An 18,737-nucleotide genomic window follows, 5' to 3' on the forward strand; every position below is an offset into this window, starting at 1 on the left:
ATTGAGGAGATGCACAGAATAAACAAAATTACACCTAAGATAATTCTCATTTTGCTTTCTCAGTCTTCACACCAATTTAGAGCTACCTTCCCTCTCTGCGGATTGAGAAGGGGAGGTCTTGTACTCTGGTACACAAAGCACATGAAAGGGTTCAGAAACCACCCATTTAGAAGATAATAAAAATAGAGGCTGGATACAGATGGTGTTATCTTAATAAGGGATTCTACAAAAACATTTCCATGACTGTCATTTCTACAACCATGTGTCAGAGCAGAATTTGATCCTGCAACTTCAAATAAGCCACCTTAAACATGAAAAATGTACCTCTGGATTCTGAGTCACTACTAAGCCTACACAGCAAGTTTGACAGCATTTAAAGGAGCAATGAAATATTCTCTTCAAATGCAATGTTTCTCTACTCGATCCTTTGGAAAATATATAGTAGTCAAAGGGTATTTCACTATGGCCAAATAAAGATTTTATGTCAATATTAGATACAATTGGTTGCTCCTAGGAACCTTTCAGAGGTCTAGACACATCAAGTTCATACATGATGCTACACAGATGGACAAGAATAATAACATGGCAACTGGAGCTCTGAGGCTCCTGCAGGGGTACAACCAGACTTGGAAAGCAACACCTGCATAAAAGTAGAAATTGGTCTACTGGGGCTACTAAGGAGAGCCACACTGAGCAAATGTTTGGTCAATATATATTAAAATCTTCAAAGGCACAAACCTTACAAACTGTCTTGTCCCCAGCAGCCCCTACACATCTTTCACCTTGTCTTTCACTCTTTGCCTTTCTGTAATACCTCAACAAATATAGCATCCTTACCCATGAAAGGAGCTCTTCAGTGGAGCCACAGTATAAGTTATAAGGCAGGAATAGCATCAAACTTCAGGACTTCATGTTTCAAATAAAACTAACAGCAGCTGTCCCTCTAAAATAATTTTGCTTAGCTAACTAATATTCTCTGACATTCTACTAATACCCACTAATGCTTTAGAAATACTACAGGTTGTTCTTGAACTACTTCAACTACATTCCACAGCAACGGAGTAAAGCACAACTCTCTCACCTTCAGGCAAACATTTATAGCACAAGCACATGTTGGTCTCCCAAGTACTTGTCATCACTTTGGCTTTGGGATATTGTGGGTTTGCTGAAAGCCAAGGTACTGCTGACAGTTCTGAAGGGTTTGTCTCTTACAACAAGGATGCTGAAACAGAACTGTCATTCCAATTTCACCAAAATGCCTCGTCCTTTTGAAAAACACATTCAAATTAACAATGCCTCACTGGTAACCACTCTGTGGTTTCCTTTTGCTGTTAGAGAGGCATCTAAAACTTAAAAGACTGTTAGGATTAATTAGTGAAGATGTCAACATGTCCTATATCCTTGCAAGCAAACATAACTGATTACCAGAAAGAATGCAGAGAAGTCTCTCTTGTTGATTCCCAAGGCATTTCTTAGTAATAATACCATATTTTACCACAAACTCTACACAGACCCTAATCATCATGTCAGATTAGACCACAGCTCCTGAGAATCATCCCCACAACTAGAGATAGATCAGTCCTGATACATTTGAGCTCAGTAGAAATCAGCTTTTCCTTTTAATGGGAAAAGTAATAGGCATTATGCCATTATTCAAATTCAATGTAAAATATGTTCTTACACATTACTGTCAGAATGGGCTGCCATTCAATGCTGTCATTTGTCATATGATAACACAATCACAGCAAATGAAGACAATAAATGGCTGCCAATACCTCAGGTAGCACAGACTAAGGGCCAGTAAGATACATTTTTCCAGAGCACGAAATGCCCACAGCTTTAACATGACTTGAACTGGAAGAGATCCACAAAGGGAAAGAAGGTCAGAAGATGTAGGGTGCAATGTTCGCTATTCCCACCATTGCTATGGGCAGCGGTAACAGCATATGTATGTCAAGGAGACAACAAGCATCTGGTGTGCTCCTACCCTATGCAAGAAATCCACAAAGCCAACAGAATGTTCTTGCGTCTTCCTCATGGTATGTTCTCCTGTTGATGGGTTCATACCTGTACACAGCAGTTATCCTGAGCATCAACCCTTCTTCTAGACCAAGCACTACCATGGCTATGCTGATTGTATGCAAAAAATAAAATACCACGGCTTGTTTCAATTTCAGGGAGCACACCAGAGCACAAACATGTTCTATAGGCAGAACAAAGATACAACTTTAAAAAAGACCCCGTATATTCAGTCCGGTGCAATGTCATTCAAACAAACACCATATGCTGTAGCCTCATGATGCCCTTTAAAAATAGCAAGAACTTTTAAACTGAGAATGCTGATCTAGAGCAGATTTTAATACACCCTTCATAGAATACTCTTCAATATGGAACGATAAAACACAGCTACCAGAACGGGAAAACTGAAGCAGCAGAGTTTTTGAAACAGCAAAGTTGGAAGATTATGACTTGTTTCAAGGCAGAGATGGGGCAGCAGGGGGAAGGAGGAGAAGTGTCCTAAGAAGAGCTCATCACTGAGACCCTACTAGAAACTAAATTGGCCATTATATTCACTCAACTGAGAAATTTTACAGCTCTTCTAGAAGAGCAAAAATGTTACCTTTAAATAAAAAATATTTTAGGTAATTGCTTTCTTAAGACCAAGACGCAATAATAATTCAGAAAATTACTTGATGACATGACTGACTCAGCAAATAGCTAAGATAGAAAAATTTTGGAATAAAAACTGAGGTTTGACATGCATTAACTATCTACTTAGGAAATAAAGTGCCAGATTGGAGGGAATATAAATGTTTAACTTCAATAAAGGAATAGGAGGTAGAACAGAAGGCTGCTTATATGTAGTAAGAGATACCAGAGTACATAATGCCAACCAGTTATGAAAGCTTTATTAAATACATTAACTAATTGTCATTTATCCTACTCTGTTAGGTGAGATACATCTTTTTCCTGAGTGATCAGAGTAAGTCCTATACCGAGAACCAGGGTCCCAATTTTAGCTGCATCTCATGAATGCACATGGTTGTAAGAAGCAATACTTGTTCTAGACAGGGTCTTGTTAACTCAAGATCAAAAGTAGAAACTAGAATCAGCAACACATGGGCTTTGAGGAACAGAGCAACGTTGACAGCAAACAGGACCAAGAAAAGAAACTTGACAAGTTAACTCAGTTTCTTTTACCTTCTTAAAGCACATCAGTCATGCTTTCCAGTTCCCATTTAAACCATCAGCATATGCATGTGGCACAAGTGACTTTTCAGGAAGAATTTGAAGATGACAGTGGTGGCTTTAGAAACTAATTCAAGAGGTCATTCTCATGCTTGGGAAGCAGCAAGGAAAAATTGTCCTTTCAAATCTCAACAGGGTGGTGAAGGCTGCTGTTGCTGGTAGACCAGAAGGGATTAGGGACAACATACCCAGTGAACTGGTGATTACTTAGTCTTGCTCTTCAAATAAAGAAAACATTACCTCAAATCCTTTCACACTATCTCCAAGAGCTTCTACAATTCCAGAGCATTCAAACCCAGGAACAAGTGGTGTCTTCGGAGGGTTGTCGATATTCCCCTGTCGCACCATCAAATCAATGAAGTTCAAACCACTGTAAAACACAGGAAAATAAAATAAAGGCTATTACTGTAGATCAAAGCAGAGGAGGAAAACTCGACCCAAGCAACGGGACAGCCAGAAAACTTCAGGGCAGCATTAAGAAGCGGGGCACCACAGCATAAGAGGAACCCAGCAGACTTTCATACTCTTCACGTGTGGAACCGACCAACTTTACACCATGCTGGACACTTGGGCAGAAGAGTACACATGCAAGGCAGCCACATCTGTCACTGGCCCCAGAGCAGACAAGACTGTTTTCTGAGTCACACGTAGAAATTCACAACAGGCATTTACAAATTCAATACAGTGAAATGTTAGGATTTCTAAGACTGCATTATGAGCTGGCAAGTGAACCCAGTTCAATTTAAGAAGAAACCCCTAAACCTCACACATTATAAGATGTTTTGAGCCACGAGCAACCTGATGTAACTGTCCTAACCTCTTATGTGACTCCAGGAATGAATCTTGTGTTCGTCCCAGGCAGGAGTCCAAACTTTGACATGAACTTATTAAGTATCAGATAGGCTGACGTTTTAAAACAGTTCCTTCTGGATCACTTTTGTAGAGTTTTGCAAAGGTTATTTAGGTCTTTGGAGCCCTCAGGGTTGCTGCTTGGAAAAAAGTACAGATCTTCCCCTGTAGTCTCAGTTTTGAAAGACCTTGAAGAGTATGTGCTTTGTCTTTTATGTGCTATCCAATTTTATTAAGTAAAATTTCGTGGTTTTCTAAGCAGCCACAAAAAAGAAAAAAAAAAAAACCCACACAAAAAAGGTACCATTTATCTACTATGTGCATATACTGATTACTGGCACAAATGCCATGCATAGCTAAAACTTCTAAAACTCCTAACTGGCTAAAATATGCTTCAGCATTAATCCATTGTTCCAAAACACAGCCCTGTATTTATTGTTAGCGGAAATTGCTGCACACTAACTCCCCCGACTCTATGAAGCTATGCACACAGCCAGTCCTACTCATGCATATGATACCAGCAACTGCTTGGATACATAAAATCACTGATGTGCACAAGTATTTATAAGATAGAGCTTTAGTCAGATACTAATCAAGACAGAAACAGATTGAACAGACCCAACAAACAAAAAGACAGAGTAGACACACAGCATAAGCTGGAAGACAAGACAGCATTCATGAGATGTAGGTCACTGGGGGGAGGGAAGGAAATTCCACCAAATGTAAATATTTGTAATTGTGGTGGAGGGTGTAAGAGCAGCCTGAACCCACAACTTTTACCTCTGTAAAGGCAGGATTATAGATTATTTTTGACAAATATGATTTTGACAATCTAGCTTGACAAACTTAGGAGGAAAAATTAAAAATACCAAACAAACCCCAGCATGCTCACACACAAAGCTCATAACATTAACCAAACGTAAGGTTAGGAGGGGTTTGGCACAATTAAGTTGGAGCTTTGAAATTATTTTGGAAAGGCCACTCCTTACTCAGTGGCAAAGACCACCTCCTACATCATCACTGTAATGCTGATAATGAAAGAGAAATTACAAGTAACAAAATGCCTGCAAGGCAGTCATCATTGGGGGGGGGGGGGGGAAACAAACCCAAAACCAAACTAACACCAATAAAACCCCACAAAACCAAAATCCCCACAGTTCCCCAGAGGGAACCGTTGTCTGTGTGCATTAACTTCAATTCTGACCTTCTGAACACATCTTTCCACACTGTGAGCATTTTACAAAAAGTTACCTTTTTCTACGTTCCTGCAAGAAAGGGCAGCTGGAGGCAGAACTGCGATCATAGAATCATAGAATGGTTTGGGTTGGAAGGGACCTTTAAAGGTCTTCTACTCCCACCCCGCAGTGGAAACTGGGAAACCTGGGTAGGAACACACCCCATGGCATCATAACCAAGTAGGCAACAAGCAGCCAGGTGAATATGGCAAAGACCATAGCTGTTTGATAATGCCATATGATTACAAACACATTATAGCAGCCTTCTAGAAGCATTCATTCTTACAAAATACCTTGTCAGGTGATTTTTGAAAGGGCACATATCCAGTTTTGCATCTAACGACATAATACCAGCAATTCAGTTCTGTTCTGGTTCCATTTCTCTTTCATCTGTCTTTATCCAGCAATATTAAATAAAATAGAGAATTCATCTCTATTGCAACGAACTTACAAGACTTGATACTAGAACAGGTCTGATAAGGAGAGAACAGAAACACTATACAAGGTACATAATACCTAATTCACTATTTATCATTTTAATTACTAGTGGAACAGAGAGCGTTGATCAGCATTTCTAATAATTTCTAGTCACTTCCCAGAGAGTTTCTTCTTCATTCATTTCACCTTTAATCTCCTGTATGTCTGCAGGTTGTCACATCCCTGTTACTCTCATACATGCATTAGTTTCCATTCTCCTCCACTTCCAAACACAGACAAAAATAAGTTGTTTTATTTTACCTGCCAAATTTGAACAAGCCTTACCATCACCAATAGACCTGAAAGCACAAGTACGTTGTATGGTAAAACCAGCAATTATTTTTTTTCTCCTTTGAATAACCTGGAGGGCCCAAGGATGCATAGCTAGTTTAGTAACTACCTCCATGACACCCAACCGAATCAAGTCCTTCATTGAGATTCAACCTAGAGCCGACAGGAAAAGGGGAGTTTAGCTGCACAGAACATCACAAAAAAAAAAAGTCTCTTCAAGAGTGATGGTTTTAGAGAATAAGCACAATTTATTTCTTGTATCAGTACAAACCAGCATAACCTGTTCTGGTGTGCAGCCAGAGAAAGCGACTCCTGAACTTCAAGTAAGGGCAAACCCTGAGGTAGACACGTAAGTGAAAAGTGATTCAGTGACAAGAAGTGCACAATTTCTTGCAGTTGTGTGTTTTTAATCCTAAAACAAAAGCTGGACACAAATGAAGATAGGGAAGGATATGAATTACCAAGATTGATACATCGACATAGGGGTTCTGCAAGAAGCTTTCTATGAAAGAGCAGGGTTGTTAGTGTGAACTGCATAGACTGCATTACCTGCGCATCTCTGGAGGCAGAGCTTATCAAACATGGAAGTATCTTTGAATCTGAGTTTTTAAGTCTGCAATGCTCTGCCTCAACACCAATTTTGAGAATCTTTAATATTATTTTCTACACTCGTGTTTTAGCTTTGCTACATTTTTTAAGTGTGGAAAGTCCTGCAGATAGAAGACCGTATTCTAGACTTTCACCATCAGACCAGCAATGGTCAACTTGGTTCTCCTTGCTCTGTCCCATGCACTCGAGGATGCCTAATACCTTCCACTGCAAAATACTAAATCATGCAGACCATCCTTCACACTTTGTTTTGGAGAGGTGCTGCTTTTCATCTGTCTTATTTCACTGTAAGACTCCACTGAAATTAATTACTGAAGTTAATGAAATACAACAGGGCAAATAAAAGGACCACTGAGATTTACACTCTTAAAATCCTTCCCCTTACCCCTGGACAGCAAATTGCCTGACAATCTTTTAAAAAACTGGAAAGGTTTCAAAAGATCATATCCCATGCTTTTCACCCAGACACCCACAGTATATGAACAAGGCTGCCTTCAAGAACAAAACTCATACTGTCCGCTATTCTGCTATATTTAGGATTTCCTTTATTTTCTACCAGGTTTTTTACAGTGTTGTTATCTCACAGTCACAGAGTCAGAAGGGTCACTTCTGCCTCATTCCTCATGACACGTACGTATAGCCGCACAAGAATTATAACAGAGAAAAGGAAAATAAAGGGAGGTACTTACAGGACACCATTCCTTATTCACACCCCCCATCTGAAATACTGCTTTGGTTTGTACTAGCTACTTGTCATATCTTTTAAACATTATGTATACTAGTGTTCTGCAGGCTGTAAATTTCAATACAAACAAATACAGCAATTTCAACTGCTCTGTCATTATCAATCAAGAATTATTTCAGGAGATATGCAGAAGCTGTGACTCAGTTTGGACATCGATGGCTGTTCCGTTTCTTAGTCACTGAATGAGGCTAACACATGACTCATCTCAGCTGACACATTCTCAATTGGATTGCTGATATTCCAGACCTTCAAAAGAATTATTCATCTGGTTTAGTGCTAATAACAACATATCCGCCATCTCCTCCATTTATAGTACCATACTACAAAATGTATACATATGATTTAACAGGTGTATACATGTGATTCAACTGGTTTCATCCCCCAGTGAATGTAGAGAGAATGTAGGACTGCACTTTTCACTGATAAATAGTATATATCATGCATGCATACCTTCTTCTTAAAATAAAGATGATTATTTTTCTCCACAGGTTGATGGAGAAAACTAATCATCATCTATAATGATTGCCAACTGCAAAACTGATTCAACTAAAAACATAATTTGTCATCAATATGTTTTACTCGAGCAGCCCATCTTTGGGGTATTCAGCACTGCACACATTATCTCCCCAGGGCAAAGCCAGCAGATGTTTGTCTCACTCAGTCTCCCACACTAGACTGCAAGTCCATCATCATCCTGATCAATCTTCTGTATTTACAGACTCGGGTCAAGAAGATCGGCAAATTGATTTTGCCTTGTTTGGAAGCACACTTTGGTGACCTGATCGCATTTCAGCCCTACGGCCGCTTGCAGCCAGGAAGGACAGGCAGGCGCTACACAGCCTACAGGCTCCTCTGGCATGAGGGGAAGCTTCCAAAACACACGTGGTATTGTGCAACCTGGCAGTAACTACAGAGCAGCTGAGCAGGTCTACTGATGTCAAACAGCAAGCGTGCAACTCTCCAGCTCACCAGTGCTAGTGCAAGCCTGGAAAGCAACTGTAGTTGTAGCAGAGCTGAGTATTTCTATTTTACAGCCACGTGTTCTTTTGCAGGAAACTTGCTATTTGTGATACACACATCTGCTGCTTTGATGAAAGTGGAATTCATACAGCTACTGCAGAGTGCTGTAAACTCCTCAGGTGTTCAAAGGAATATGTCCATGACCTCAGAGCATTTTAAGTTTTGCATGTTAACTTTTGTTAACTCAATGGCTGGGAAAAAAAAAATTCACTCAGAAAACAACACAGCCTATTCTCAAATGGAATTACAGCCCTGCTTGTTAGCAAAACGAGCTACCCAGCAGCTACTGTGCTACCGCTATTTCTTAGCGTGGAATTTCTTGCATTTCCCATTGTGCCTGGTAAGAAAAAAAATAAACAAATTAGAATAAAGAAAAAAACCTCTGCCCTTCATCTATTAGTCCTCATTCAGATTGATGGATATCACCGTTTTTCATGGGCAACACCTTGTGGCGGGGGGAAGAGGGAAATACTCACATAGGTCACAAACCTTACACTGCCCATTAAGTACAGGACTGAATGCCCAGTGCCCGAACAGGCCAAGACATTCAGCTACATTAACCTACTCGGATGTTCCAAGATCTGAAGCACATCCACTGGATACAGCTTTCAAAACAAGCTCACTGCCCCATACCAGCACGATTTTGAATTCAAGTTCCTTCTAAAATAAACAACTTGGCCTTCACCTTGGAATCTGTGTTCCAGAAGGACCATGTTTTCCACAGAGCAGAAGAGGACAACAAAAGATAAATCCCTGCCTAGGTGGAATTAATTTGGTCCTTGGTGCACATCACTTTGTGCAATAAGATCCTATTGTTGCTTCTGTCACTTAAAATAATCCAATTTTCACGAAGGAGCATGTACTCTGAGAACCAGCTATCTAGGAAGAACAGCCTGCTCTAATTGTCTTGGAAAAAAAATTAGCCTTCTAGGAAAGCTCGTTTCGGGATGCTACCAGATTGCTAGCCGCTTGTCAGCTGGGCACGGGCATTAAACACGGGCAAGTTATCCCCAGCTCCAGCCCCAGGCACACTGGCTCCGAAGAACAGTTATGATGACTGAAGTCAGCGATTCCCGGCAGGAAAACAACAGCTCGTATCAGAAGGGAAAGGGACAGGTGCCGAGAAACGCACGCAAGCTGGCATCCGCACCTCTCAGAAAGCAAGCGACAAAACCCTGAACGCAGTCAGCCAGGGGTTTCCCCCCCATTTCTCCCGGCTGGTACGGTGAAAATTAATGACAATGGGTCTTTTTCCCCCCTTCGCAGCTGCTGCTGGCAGCGCACAAACCCCGGCTCCACCTGCACCGGGCGGCTCGGAGCTCGGCCCCGGCCCGGGCGGCCGGCGCTGCCGCGGGGCCCGGGGGTGCCGGGGCGGCCGGGGGTGCGGGGCAGGGGGCGGCGGGAAGCTGGCCGGGCGGCGCGGCGCGGGGCTCCCCACCGGGGGGAAGCCACAAGTGAGGGAAGTTCCTGCAACAGCCGCCCGCCCGCGCCGGGAGGGGAGGCTGGGGGTTCCCACCCGCGCCCCCCGGGGCCAGCCGAGCCCCCCCGCCGGGAGGCGGCTGTGCGCGCGTGGGGGGCCTCCCGGGGAGCCCCCCCCCCCCCCGACCTCCCGCCTGAGGGGGGCCCGCGCCCCGCCCGGCCCCCGCGGCCCCCCAACCGCCCCGGGGGAAGGGGAGGCTGAGAGGCGATACTGGACCAGGCTTTGACGCGGATCTTCAGCTCCCCCTCCTGCGGCTCCGGCATGGCTTTCTTGGACACGCGGAGCTTGTTGAGCCCCCCGAAGGCGGACAGCACCACGGCTCTCATCTCCTTCGCGTCCCCAGCCCGCAGGCTGCCGGCGCCGCTGCCCTCGCCGCCTTCCTTGCCGCCCTCCTTCTCGATCATCTGCTCCGTCTCCTCCGCTCGCTGCGCTCCCTCCTTGGCCATGGCGGGGCTGCGGCGGGTCCCGCCGGCTACTCCCCTGCGAGGTGCGGTGCCGCCGTCTGGAATGGCCGCGGGCGCGGAGCGGCACTGCGCGGAGCGGCACGGCACGGCACGGCACGGCGGTCCGCCCGCCCGCCGCAATGCACCGACTAGCTGCGCAGCGCCACCCGCCGCCCCGGCGCGGCGGCAGGCGGCCCCGCGGCGCCCCCGGCGGGACTCCCGGTCCCCGCCCGGGTGCCCGGTCCCCGGCGTGGGAGGAGGGCGCCGCTGGCTTCGTGGGGGATCGCCCGGGGCCGCCGCGCTGCCGAAAATCGCACCTGGCGGCCGGGCGGGACCGACCGGGCGTTCCCCTGAGGCGGCCGCGGCCGGGCCCCGCGCTCGCCCCTGCGTGAGGCGCTGCCGAGGCAGGGGCCGGCGACCCCGCGCCTCCCCGCAGGGCCGGGCGCCCGAAGCGGCGCCCCGATGTCTCGCCCTCCCCACCCGGCAGCGTCCCGCCGCTGGAGGTGCTTCCGCACCCTGCGAGGCAAAGCGGAAACCTCCCCCCTGCCCCGATACCCCCATCCTAGGCCCGGGCACAGCCCGAAGCCCCCGAGGGCTCGGTGCGCTGGCTGGGGAAGGGTTCTCTAGTCAGAGCAACCTTCTTTGACGCCCTCGTCCCATCCGTGCCCTGCGCCTAATGATGTTGTGGCTTACATCTCCACTCTTAAGTGGAGGTCTTGATCAAGACCCCAGGCCTTGATCATCATTCGGGAACCCGGTGGGCAAAGTCACTTCTCACCCAGTGCTTGCCCTGGAGCTGTTTTCAGGGCCAACTGAGCAAATACTTTTAGCATCAGGAAAATGGTGCGGGCAGTTGGCGCACGACTGACACACGCACTCGCAAACGAGGGGCCGGAGCGTGAAACTCTGCTGTAATGAACGTTTAAGACTTCATACAGCAGGTCCCTTCCTGGTGACTGATGCCAATGTCTGCTGGTTCGTGCAGGGAGCTCAGTCCTGCGAAGCGAGCGCAGGGTGTGCTGTAAGACACCCACCAGCTGGAGCTGCCTGGGACTGGCCCGCTTTGGGGGCCCTAACGAAGCCACTGAGCTCTGTGTTAACAAGGTAGGCACCTGCAGCTTCACCTCTGACAGCTGAGCGTGGATTTTGGGGGTGGCTAGTTGTGGTCCTGTGGAGGTCCCCGTTTTGTCTGTTGAGTTCAGTGTTGGATGCCTGCATCAGTTTGCTGATGGTCCCTTGTCCTGAATAAACCCACCTCTTAAATGCCTAAAATTATGCATGTGTTTATGGAGTTTCAAAATTCATTGCAGCGTGCTGGGCGTACAGGGAGCATTCCTGCAGACCTCTCTGGGGACACAGTTCTTCCATCAGCCCCCCTGCAGCAACTCAGATCTTAAGAAGTTTCAGGACCTTTCTGACTCATGGTAGGGATTACCACCACCATCTCCTTGGGCTGTGGATTTGTCGTGGTCTGAGTTCATCAATATTCCTTAATTTCACAGTATGCCTTTATTTCCTCTTGGGTTATGTATTCAGTGTATTGTATTTAGAGGAAGCAAAAAACTTGTAAATGTCTTAGCTATAATGAGGAACAGGGTGTTGTGTTAACAGGTGAAGAAATTTGGCAGAAAATAACCCCCCTTTCAATCCAGCTGGTCCTCAGATGTCAGAGGGGCTGGGGGCGGCTGGGTTTAGATTCTGAGTCATACCCAGTTCAGCACCGTTAGTCCACGAGGGATTCGCTAACAGGACAGTCACTATTAGTCTAGTCGTGCCTAATAATGCCTCACCACCAGATTCACTAATAGTGCAGTTTATTGGAGCAACAGAAATACAGGTTCCTATTGGACTGCCAGGGATAAATTCACTGTCTGCAAAGCACGTGCAAGTATAAAGCACCAAAACACAAAGTAACAAGCTTGTTCTCTGAATTTCCCTGGGGAGATCACTTGGTATAACCAAGTGTTCGAGTCTTACCCAATAGGCGTCCGAATGGGGGAGAAGAGAGCTTCAGCCCCTCGACTGATCCCAGTAGTCCACGATGGTATCTTCCCTCGTCCGTCTCTCTCGGTGTCATTTTTATACTACTTTATGTTTCAGGTGGGGCTTGAGTGATTCTAGACATACATACTTTTGTTATTGATTGGTGTAGAAATTCCTCGCTTCAATTTAAAGGTATAGGCTAAGAGAAATTCAGAACACACGCTCAGTATGGGGTGGTTGTACCTTGGAGGCGGGTAACTTTGGGATGGAGATGTGTATTTTAGTATTATAGTGAGGTTATAATGAGCAAAGTTCACCCACAGGGCATGATGTCCGGGCATGGTTCCATGGTTCCATCCAGCCCCCATATCTGCAGTGATTTATGGACAAGTTTGGCCATGAAGCCTTTGCTTCACTCCCTCCTCCAGTTATCTCCCTTAGATTAGGACACTGAGCTCCCTCAGTGTTCCCGTCTAAGAGTGCAGGTGGTGTTGCTCAGGGGACAGTCACTGAACCAATTTCCAGCATGCCAACCGCATTCCACTCTGGAAGTTAACTTTTATGAAATATGGATATAACTTTAGCCTCAATAATTTCAACCTCAATAATCTCACCCTCAGTAATCATCCCACATGGGGTAAACCATTTTCATTCACGTTAACACAGTGAGATAGCGGAGAAATGGACAGAGTTTTCGTATTTCTTTGTACTTCGTGTGTAATACTTTTGGGTTTATTTCTGTCTAGTCTGTAAAAGGTTTTCAGGCAAAATATTTTTTAAAGCTAATTTCTGAGAATTTGTCATCTGAGCCTGTCATAAGTGAAGCAGTAAAAAAATACATGTAAGGAGCAAAGGAGGAGGAGTACTAGCCACAGGGAAGCTTCACGGGCTTCATTATCTCAAGAAGTTCAAACATTTTTATCAGAAGTAAAGGCTGATGCCTCAAACACCTCTTATGTTGTCCTTAAGAAATGTTTTGGACAAAGATTCAAAACCAGCTCACTAACACCAACGAGAATTTTCTTTGTGACGTATTAAAGTGATGCCGTCCGCTTCATTCTAAATAACAGCTTGTGGAGGGATCTAAGGGTTGTAAAGGTCAGGAAGCTTTATTTCCTCCATTGCTCCCCTGGTAGTACCATTAATATTCCCTTCCCTGTTCCCCACACTCGGCTAATTCAGTGCTGTAATAGGGAATACAAAGTTCTGTCACTTTAGATCTGGCCATTTGAATGCATGACCAGGCGGGCAGCAGCTGAATAAAAAATAACATGCGTTTGACTCCAAATGATTCACTCAGCGGGCATCTTATTACAGTTCTAACTCAAATGAATGATAAAGTGCAGAATGACTGGGGAAAGTAAAGCAGATAGCATATGTCAACTAAGTGACACCCAGAATAATGAAGAGGCCGTGGTGCAGCTCAGTCACGTCACTCCAGTGGTCTGAAACACCCAAAGTGAATCTGGACCTTAGACTGCATTTGTCTTGCATGGGTTTGTCTGCTGCTGTAGTCCTGTCTTATGCTGGTAACCTGGGAGTTTTCTGAATGACCCTACCCATAATGATTTAAAGCGACTTAGAGCTATTTCTCATTGATCCCGAACCAAAATTGATGTATCCTAAGTGATTTAACCGTGTACTGTTTGCAAGTCAAAATGATTGAAGGATGGCCACTTTGTAGAAACATGATGTCTTGCTTACGGCAGAACCAGTACTTGCACCCATCAGTTGTGGCAACAGAGGTAACGTAGCAGGTATTTTTGCGTAGTCCTGCTTCCATTATTTTGATTTAATTGATAACCACTTCTTTAAGAATATTCAGTACAGATGCCGTACAGAAGCTTACACTAAGATGTAAAAGCAGGATTTATTATGACAGTTGACTGTAAATTTAACCACTCTAGAAATAGGCTGTGGGATGGCCATTCATATCACTTAAGACTTCAGTAAAAACATTCTAATGGTGGCTTTCTGTTGACTTCACTGGCTGGTGGATTAGACCTGTAACAATGAAAACACAGGACTCGATTTGATGGGTGTAGCTGAGTAGTGACAGCATTAGTGATCATGCTGCGAGAACCTGAACAAAAGGGAATTAAGAGTTCTTTGATCACCATCTTTATCTGCTGGTCAAGTTGGTGCGATCTATTCCTTGCAATAGTGATTTTTAAAAATGGTATCTAGAAAAGAAGGGAAATGGAACAGTGTATTTGTGGATAAAAGCTGGCAGTTACAGTTAACATCTCTTCCCGATTCCTTTACTTTCAGGACATAATAATTTATTCAGCAAAAGAACCTATGTCAGGGACAAACCAGTCATCTTCACAGATATTGTTTTGAGGGATTGTGCCTGAATTTCACGGAGGGGAGCAGCCATTCAGGTTAAATCTAGTTGTATTACTGTACTCTGGGAGGAAGATAACTGAAGAAATAGAACTGGAAACACATGCCCCATGCAAGGGTGTGTTCAGTTCAAAAACTGAAGTAGACGAGTTTAACGCAAGGTTTGATTCTGTGCAGAGATGAATAAACCCAACCCAGCCAACCCTTGGACCTTTGTGGAACAGACCTAGCCTATATTAGATACCTGTTATGTACTTTGTGTCATGTTTTTTTGGAAGAACAATGAGATTTGTGTTCAAAAAGGATGTCATTGTATCAGTTTCCCTTCTTAGCAGGAGCAACATTTAAGACCGTGATTAGTGGCTAATTACTTTGCTCAAAGGAAGTAGCACATAGACGGCAAAACCAAACCCTCAGAACGGATAACACTGCATTTTTTTGTCTCAGTAGTTTTCTCTGGGGCATAAATCACATTCTATCTTGAAAGTATTAAAAATATATTTAAGCTAAATGATGCCTTTTTTCTTATAGATAACATTAGTAAAATCATATTAATATATGTTCTGGCTGCTTTAACGCATAAACAGGGCAGCTTTTAATAGACTGTGTTCCAAAACATTGTTTTCTTTCAGTCCACTGTTATAAAATCCTGTGTAGTGCAAGGACAGAAGACAAATCCTCAAGACTCTCTTAACTTTTTAACCTTATTCAACGTCTTCTCCCTACAGCTTTGTGTGCCATAAAACGTCCACGTTGCTTGACAGAGGGTGCATCTTATGTTTTGAGAGCATGTTCAGAATACCCATTTCAGCTGTTGTTATAACCTATAGTCCACACCGTCTCTTATCAATAAGAAAATGCTTTTACTGACTTCTCCCCCCCTGTAACCATGAGTGGAATGTATTAACAAAGAAAGAAATTTCCAAAGGAATCTCTAAGAATACAGGATGCTACATTTATTTGTTTGGGTTTTTTAAAAACAAAAATGTCCTCTGTTTCCTAAGGTTAATTCACACTGAGATAGTTGTTTTATTTTACATTATCTTATCCAGGGGCTTTCTCTTACCGGTGGAGCTACGTATGAATCATAGAAGCAATGAAGCAATTCTCTGTTTATAGTCATTGAAAAGAACCGTACATTTCCCTACAGTAGAGAGAAGCAATTTAAAGCTCCTCAGAATCCTTAGGAGTAATGAAAACGTGCTGCCTTTTAAATTAAAGAGGAAAAGAAATCAAAGCATTCATGCAGGATTTGGCAAGGCCAATATATGCCAATATGACTTACCCTGTTGACTGCTCAGTTATTGTATTCCTTCATTATTTTACCATTTGTCATGTACAGAAATGGTGCTCAGGTAATTCCATGATGGGTGCAACAGAAATTAAATAAAGGGATCACATTATTGTTGATCAAGAAATAATACGATTTAAGAAAATGTAAATAGATTGTGAAATCTTTACATCATGGTGATGATAGACGTCAATAAACACAGACAGACCAAAATAACCCCTTTTAACAAAGCTTCATTTATATATCTATTTTTAGAGCCATACTATCCATTTGTTTGGCTCACTGAATACATGGTATAATGAAAAAATCCTGTTCAGGATCTTCGCCTGCTGTCTGTACATTCTAACACTTCTGTTGTGTTTTCTGAAAGCTCCGACTATTATTTACACTGAAAAAAAGACTATAATATTATCTTTTACAGTAAAATTGAGGCTATATGTTTCCTTTTTAGACTCAACTCTGAGAAATAAGTTTAAAAAAAGGGCAGGAAGCAGTTATGGAGATGGATTGTAAATCACAGTAGGCAAAGTTACAGATGAGGACATCGGTACTGTCATTGCTTAAAAGCGTCACTCAGGACATAAGCAGACTGGCTGTACTGTCCTGACTCCATCATTTCAACTACGACTTGTTTCCCGCTTTGTAAAGGAGAGGTCACTCGTGTTTACACCATATGAATAATGACTAGTAATATGCACTCACAGTTCACTTGTAGTACTGTGCAAGCACTAAGTACCCTTAGACTTTTTTAGGATATTACAATGCCATCCCTGAATTCCAGCAGGTTCAAGGCATTATTCATACCCTGTTCTTTAAGGTAATTCATAGCAAAAGTAAAAAATATTGCACATGTTAAATCTGCCGTCAAAAGTACTGTGGCCAGTAACTGGACTGTTATGTATCTGGGGACGCACGCGATGCTTTATGTACTTATTCCTTCTGTGTGACTCCAGGCATCAAGAAAGGGTAATCCTGCTTGGCATTTTGACTCAATTTGGTCTCAGTAATTATGGATCCAGAGCAACTTGTTAGCAGCTTGTGAAAATATGTATCTGAACTTTACAACAGAGCTGAAGCAGACAGAAGAATGAGAATTCAACTAATACTAAGTTTGAGAAGCATATCCAGTTGTTATACTGGATACATCCAGTTGTTATCCACTGTTACAATACAGTGCACAATATCATCAGGAACATCTGCCTGTGAATGTTATCTTCCAGACTGATTACATCTAATAATGCATTGTATTTTTCATCAAAGTTACCTTCTACAAATGAGCAAGCTATTTTACCTTTTTGTGGCTCTTGTTTCTTTCTCGTTGAGTATTTATACAGAAAATACAGGTAGCTCCTGAATCTGCTCAAGGAAATGGAAGTGACCTTTTAGGTTTACTAAGCTGAGCTCTGCTTTGCATATTTCTGAAGTTGCAGTCCAAGAGCACTTGATATAGAGGTTGCTGCTCTGGAAGCCGTGATGCTTCTAGCTTCAATTTAAACTTGAAGGCATTATACTAATTAGCAGCTTTTGTGAGAGCTCTGTCACAGCACAGAATTTCCACAGGATTTACAATACAAAGAACTCTCCTTTTACCCCACAAACTCTTGATGCAGCTTTTGGTACCACTCCGGTTGTGCCCTCTGTGATGGACCTTTTGAAGAAAGGAACAGGATGCTCTTTAGCATAATTGTGTTTTCTGTGGAGTGTTTTATCATGGGCTATTAAGGGTCTCCTTTCCTCAGTTCCATAGCTAGTTACAGCTTTCTAACTTACTTGATTTTAATAAACCAGCTGAGCGTGCTGCTGTATTCTCTTCTACCCTTCCTCTGGAGAGAAAAAAAAACCACCCATAACAAAAACCATAAATGCCAGCTATTAGGAGATTGGTTTACTCTGAGCACCCTGAAGATGCTAACGGCACTGTTCATTACAAAGCTGCTAGGTAAGATCTCACTTGGGCTGGCAGAAATAGGGATTTTCGCTGAATAAAAGCATATGAGTTTGCAGGCAAGGTTTAGAACCTGTATTCTTTTTTTGCTGGGATGGAGTTAATTTTCTTCACAGCAGCTCATATGACGCTGTGTTTTGGGTTTGTGACCACAGCAGTGCTGATAACACACCAGTGTTTTAGCTATTGCTGAGCTGTGCTTACACAGCATCAAGGCCTCCTCTGTTTCTCACGCTGGTTCAGCAGCGAGTGGGCTGGGGGTGTCCAAGAAGTTGGGAGGGGACACAGCAGGACAGCTGACCCCAACCGATGGAGGGGCTATCCTATACCATAGGACATCGTGCTGAGCAATAAAAGCTGGGGGAAAGGAGGAGGGAGGGGGGACATTCGGGAGGCCCTGCTTTCCTGGAAACGGCTGAACGCCTGCCTGCCTGGGAAGTAGTGGATAAATTCCTTATTTTGGTTTGCTTGTGCGTGAAGCTTTGCTTCACTTATTTATCCGTCTTTATCTCAACCCACAAGTTTTCTCAATTTTGCCCTTACGATTCTCTCCCCCGTCCCACTGCAGGGGAGGGAGCCAGCAGCTGTGTGGGGCTTATCTGCCTGTTGGAGTAACCCACAACACCGCCAAAAAGACAGCTGTCTTCTTTTTATAGTAATTTTAACAGGTAAACAGATAAATGAGGAAACAGGACTGAAAAATCCTAATGCCGTTTCCACCTGGAGAAGTAGTTCCTTAGACTACAGTTCAGCCACACTAGTGAAGTACTTCAG

At 43.7% G+C, this 18,737-nt stretch overlaps 1 protein-coding gene across 2 annotated transcripts in view; it reads right to left on the minus strand.

Annotated features, from left to right (window-relative positions):
- VAT1L (vesicle amine transport 1 like) overlaps positions 1–10,859 on the minus strand; it is a 64,091-nt gene extending 53,232 nt beyond the window's left edge. Inside the window, exons 1-2 of one of the 2 annotated variants that reach the window (XM_075101332.1) lie at positions 10,172–10,859; positions 3,490–3,619 (exon numbers count right to left, since the gene is read on the minus strand). In XM_075101332.1, the coding sequence (XP_074957433.1) occupies positions 3,490–3,619; positions 10,172–10,401 (360 nt within the window). In that variant the 5' untranslated portion in view covers positions 10,402–10,859. The remainder of the gene's footprint in view (positions 1–3,489; positions 3,620–10,171) is intronic. The other variant, XM_075101333.1, reaches the window with a different exon arrangement.
- Between the last annotated feature and the right edge of the window lie 7,878 nt (positions 10,860–18,737).

The sequence above is a fragment of the Phalacrocorax aristotelis genome, chromosome 8, assembly GCF_949628215.1.
Source record: "Phalacrocorax aristotelis chromosome 8, bGulAri2.1, whole genome shotgun sequence".
Taxonomy (NCBI): Eukaryota; Metazoa; Chordata; class Aves; order Suliformes; family Phalacrocoracidae; genus Phalacrocorax; species Phalacrocorax aristotelis.